The 5,505-nt window shown below is 51.9% G+C and overlaps 1 protein-coding gene across 1 annotated transcript; it reads right to left on the minus strand.

Moving 5' to 3' along the window:
* Positions 1–1,081: 1,081 nt before the first annotated feature.
* On the minus strand, positions 1,082–4,339 carry RASL11B (RAS like family 11 member B). The gene is made up of 4 exons (XM_075709563.1): positions 4,216–4,339; positions 4,079–4,135; positions 2,393–2,469; positions 1,082–1,549 (listed from the first exon to the last, which is right to left on the minus strand). Exons 1-4 carry the CDS (start codon positions 4,337–4,339, stop codon positions 1,082–1,084), a joined length of 726 nt encoding a protein of 241 aa, XP_075565678.1.
* Between the last annotated feature and the right edge of the window lie 1,166 nt (positions 4,340–5,505).

Genomic DNA, 5,505 nt, shown 5'->3' on the forward strand with positions numbered 1-5,505 from the left:
CAAAAGCACAACTGGCTTTTTAAAGTGCATGTGTATAAGGCCTTTAGCCTGTGACTCCATTGGCTCAATGTAAAAAAAAAATTATTTTTTATATATATATATATATACACACACATATATATATGTCTGCCATGTGTTTAAGGATGAACAGGGACTGGCTCAGCTCAGAACAAACCACCAGCTTCATTGCCTGGAGCCAGCCATGCTTCACACTGAGCCAAATCACAGCCACATTCCTTCTGTGCCTATTGCACACAGAGAGAAGTGTCTTACACTGGCAGCTGTTAATGGACTATCACTCCAACTCCACGCTCATTCCTCAAAAGCTTCATGTTGGATCATTTAGTCTGGACAGTATTTTTTTCAGACAGTAAAAAACCCCACAAGTTATTTGTAATTAGATATGTTTACACCCTGTGGACAATAGTTTCACATAAAACAAATCTGGTAAACTTGTCAGCAATAACATAGCTAGTAAAAAAAAAAAAAAATAAAGGACCATTGTTTACAGTCGTGATACCCAGTCATGTCCACTTATTTTACACTTATTTTTACAGAATGATTTCATGTTTGCTGATTTGTTTTGAAATACATGGGAAATAAACAGTGCTACTGTGCAATAAAATTAAACGGATACATCATGCTGTCCTTCATCCAAGTGAAAACAAGACTCGAGTGGTTATTTCTTAACAGTGAACTGCAGTTCAGGGTGTTTCCCTGCTCAAGTACAAGAAGTTGAGTTACAGCTAAAAGGTTGTTTCTGCACAAGCATTAAGTCAAATGTGTCACATTGGAGAAAAGGCAAACTGAAGGCTTATTTCGTTTACTGGAAAGTTCCTTTTCCAAATGAAAACACTTGCGGAACAAATCACATCCTAGAACCATTTCAAGAGTTTTTGGGTTTTTTCTTTTTCCAATCTGCCACTGTTCCTTTTTTAAGCAACTGCTTGTTTCTACAGCGACGCAAAAGGCTACCCGAACCATCCTCCTTTCACAATGCCTCAGACTCTAGATGTGCCAGTGTTAAACACCCCAGGTTTCAGTCTCGGGCTAAACGTTGGGAAGACCAAGAGCTCTGCTGTCAAACAGAAGTGACAGTCCTCACTTTGGCAGACAAAGCTTGCTTAAACCTTCTCTTCAGATCCTGCATGTTGGGCGACTTTGGCCGTGGAATAAGAGAGGTTCTCCTTCTCTCAGGGGTGCTGGTTGTTTGCTGTTTACTGACTTCTTTACAGAGGAGATGGAAGGCATTGAAGACATCGTTATAGTTTTCACTGACAGACACTTCATAGAAAGTACAGCCCAGCATGTTGGCCAGCTGAAGTCCATGCTGAGGCTCCACCTCTTTGATATGCAAGAGATCAGCTTTGTTTGCTACAATGACAACAGGGACCGTGTTTCCTGGATGCAACTGTCGGACGTGATGGTAAAGGTGACTGAGTAGTTCATAGCTCTTGTAGTCTGTGATGGAGAAGACAATCACCAGGGCATCTGCCCAGCGAATGCATCTGTTCAGCTGCTCATTACAATCCAGGTTGTGTTCATGGATCTGAAAAGTGAACGGTCTCAAATTAGATAGCTGAAGTCATAAAAGATTAAAGGAACCTGTCTTTAAGAGTCAGTAAAGCCAAATAGCATTTTACAGCTTCAGCCATATATATTTGCATTTCACATTTAAGTACAAACCTCATCTGAGCATAGCGAATAAATGCATGTTGATTCAGCTGCAAAAAGCTGGAATTTAACACTGGAGTTTGCTATACTCAAATGGAAAATTGACCTGAGTAGTTCTGCATGCAGAGAAAGACTTTGTAGTTCCACAGAATGGGAAATTAACTGGCTAGACAGTAAGTCTGGGGAAGCAAAGATATGAGCTGGAAGCATTTAGACCTGGAGTGTTGCCCAGTTCAAAAAGGCAACAATCCAGCATTACTCAGGTCTATACATTCAAAACTTTAACTTGCGACACACTAATGAGCACAGCCACAATATAGCAGACCTCGCCTTCTAGCATACCCATTTATGAAGCTTGTTGGGCAGCAGTCATGACATTTTCTTCCACATGTACCTTATTTGCACAGAATTGTTTCTGGGTTTGTGTCTAACATTCCCAATATACAGGAACAAGACACTTAAGCAATTCAGCCACTCAAAAGTAACGGGCCTCCAATGTACAAATGATTCATCAAAACAGTTGTTTTCTTTTACTACCAGCATACTACAGGCACGCAACACATCTGGCTTCACTGGCTAAAGCAGAAGTTACCACCTCTCCCACACGGAACACCAAACTCCAAAATGGATCATAACAAGACGCTGCACACAGAGGAACACAGGCACACGCACAGATTTAGAGCTGCTTGGGTGAACTGCGTGGCTGCATCTAGCTCACCTGAACTCCTGGAGTATCTTGCACTTGAATAGCCAACATCTCTCCATCTATCTGGATGTGCCTGCTGTAGAGATTACCTGACAAGAACACCAACAGGTTCACAAGTACAGCCACCACTCTACACACAGACAAATGTTGCTTTTGCCACCCATCAGTTGTGCAAGAAAAGTTGTATCGCTGCTTATGAAGTCAGGGACTAGCGTTGCAAATTTTTTTTGTGCGTAACAACCCATAAGTTTACAGCTGTACTAGAAACCTGGGATTTAATCCTGCATTGACTTGTTTAGAAGCTTGGCATCTAATACTGTGCAACTTGGAACTTAATCACTTCTTAACGACTGTCTTAACTCAGATGATGAAGGTAAGCATGCAAAATAACCAGCTATTATAGGAAGGCCACTTGCTTGTCATTCAGTGTGTTTTTGCACTTTAACAAACCATTTTTCTAAAAAAACCTCTCTGCTAGCTGACCTGTTTGTTGGGGTTGTTTTTCTTCTTTTAATCTGTTTGGCTTTTTCGAGTCATTGCCTCAACAGAATGCTGTCTATTTTACATTCACGTTAGTTTAGGCTTCCCACTGTACTGCACTCAAGCAAGTACGTAACATCGCCTCTTCGCTTTCCCCATCAAGCTGGCACCGTCCAGCTCATTTAGCTGCTGGCATGCTGTTTACAAAGGGTAACACAGTATTAGGTTTAGAGAATGTTTTCTTGGTTTAGCTAAAAGGCTTCTTCAAAGAGGGACATTTTCACTGCAGGACGTTTGTCCTGGTTTTGGCTGGGATAGAGTTAATTTTCTTCCTAGTAGCAGGCATAGCGCTGTGTTTTGGATTTAGCAGAAGAATGTTGATAGCACGTTGATGTTTTTAGTTGTTGCTGAGTACTGCTTATGCCAGTCAAGGACTTTGCAGCTTCCCATGCTCTGCCAGGTGCACAAGAAACTGGGAGGGGGCACAGCCAGAAGAGTTGATCCAAACTGCCCAAAGGGCTATTCCATACCATATGACGTCATGCTCAGTATATAAACTAGGGGGGGTTGGCCGGGGGGCAGCGATCACTGCTCGGGAACTGTCTGGGTATCGGTCAGCAGGTGATGAGCAATTGCATTGTGCATCACTTGCTTTGGATATTATTATATTGTTGTTATTATTATTTTATTTTATTTCAATAATTAAACTGTTCTTATCTCAACCCAGGAGTGTTTCTCCCTCTTACCCCTCCGATTCTCCCCCCCATCCCACCGGGGCAGGGGGAGTGAGCGAGCGGCTGCGTGGTGCCTGGTTGCTGGCTGGGGGTACACCACGACAGCGTTAAACTGCGTTAGAGAGCGGAGCCGCAGCAGAACAGCGCCGGCCAAGCCGCGGCCGCAACCTGCGCCCCCGTTCCGAGGGCGGCCGGAGCTGCGCGGGCAGCAAGGCTGAAGCGAGCCGCCGGCCCCGCAGCGTCTCGGCGGGTTGCGCTTGGTAAAAACACCCGCTAGGTGCGCCTACGGCCCCGCGTTTAAGCTACGCTCGGGAGCTGGCTGGGCGCCGGGGGTTGCACGCTGCCCCCCAGGGCTCGCCCAGCCCCGCTCCCCCCCGGGCGGCTGCGGGGGAGCCGGGCGCCGCTCTCCCCTCCCGGCCCCCGCCGGCCGCGGAGCGCCCCATCCCCAGGCCCAGCGGGAACACCCGCGCCGCCGCTCGCCCACCTGCGTTCCGCTCGTAGTCGCCGATGAACCGCCGGGTGAGGAACCGCACCACCAGCGCTGCGGGCAGGCACAGACAGGCAACGTTAGCCGCGCTCCGCCGCCGCCCCCCGCCGCGCCCCGCCGCCCCGACCCCTCACCTGTCTTGCCCACGCCGCTGCCCCCCACCACCGCGATCTTGACGAGGCGGGGCCGGGCGGCGGGGCAGGCCTCCCCGCCGGGCGCGCCCTCGGCGATGGTGCACATGCTCTGCGTCAGGCGCATCGCCGCTCCGCCGCCCCGCGCGCCCGCCGCCGCCGCTGCCGCTCCCCCGCCGCTTTTCTCGCCCCCGCCCCCGCCCCAAGCCCCGCCCCCGCCCCCGGCGGCCACTCAGCGCGCCCGGCCGCCGCCACGCCCCGCCTCAAGCCCCGCCCCCGCCCTCGGGGGCCACTCAGCGCGCCCGGCAGCCGCCACGCCCCGCCTCAAGCCCCGCCCCCGCCCTCGAGGGCCACTCAGCGCGCCCGGCCCCGCCCCACGCCCCGCCCCCGGCGGGCAGAGCCGAGCCGCGAGTGGGGCCGGGGCCCGGGCCCGGGGGCCGGCAGCGGGGCGGGGGGTGCAGGCGGCCAGCGCAGCGGCCTGTGACCCCCCACGGGTGCCGGAACGGCGAGCGAGCGGGCGTTCCCGGCGTCTCAGAGCCCCGCCAGGCTGACTCGGCCGTAGAGGCGGCGGTGCCCGGGCTCGGCCGCCGGCCTGGTGCCCGCCCCGCCGGGGCCACAGCAGCATCAGCCCTGCTTGCAGGCAGCGCAGGGGCCGGCCTGTGCCCACCCGCAGCCGCTCGCCTCCGTCCACCGCCGGAAAGCTTTCCCTTCCCTCCCAGCCCTGCCCTGTGAAACAACCAGCCGGCGGCGACCGAAATCCGAGCGGCGGCAACCGCGGAGGAAAGAATTGAAACCGAGGGGCGAGGCTGGGGGAGGCCTGCGGCCTCTCAGCTTGGTGGTGATACACAGAAATAGGGAAAAAAAATCGAGTAAAGCATGGCTCTGGCAATGGTTACCGAAACAACAGATGACGATGGCATGGGAGGAGAAATAATAAATGAGAGGTGGGTGGGAAACAGAAGACTGTACCGGCCTGGGAGCAGGGAGCAGTCGATGTAAAGCACCCGAAACTCTCGCCCGCATAAGCAAGGAGCCTGAGCCGCAAAATGGAGGAATGCAACCTGCCCACGCAGGAAACAGAGCTTGCTAGGAGGGAGGTAACAGAGCAGCATAAAATCACGCTCCTGTCTCCAGGAAAGACAGGCCTCATAGTAAAGGCCACTGGATAACACTGAATGCTAATCACGCAAAAAGAAGGAATAGACCCAAAGTGTTTGGCTCAAGACCACAGCAGGGACAGTATCAAAAGAGAGTCAGGGGTAGAACTGGGAGCCTGATGGTGACGCTGGCCAA

This window comes from Pelecanus crispus, chromosome 4, assembly GCF_030463565.1.
Source record: "Pelecanus crispus isolate bPelCri1 chromosome 4, bPelCri1.pri, whole genome shotgun sequence".
In the NCBI taxonomy this organism is placed as follows: Eukaryota; Metazoa; Chordata; class Aves; order Pelecaniformes; family Pelecanidae; genus Pelecanus; species Pelecanus crispus.

What these genes read in the sequence shown, in the direction of transcription:
- RASL11B (XM_075709563.1), bottom strand. Translation starts at nt 4,339, where the DNA reads ATGCGCCTGACGCAGAGCATGTGCACCATCGCCGAGGGCGCGCCCGGC. An exon ending in CGACTACGAGCGGAACGCAG is followed by an intron (nt 2,470 to 4,078) that starts GTGGGCGAGCGG and finishes TGTTCTTGTCAG; the next exon opens with GTAATCTCTACAGCAGGCAC. An exon ending in AAGATACTCCAGGAGTTCAG is followed by an intron (nt 1,550 to 2,392) that starts GTGAGCTAGATG and finishes TTCACTTTTCAG; the next exon opens with ATCCATGAACACAACCTGGA.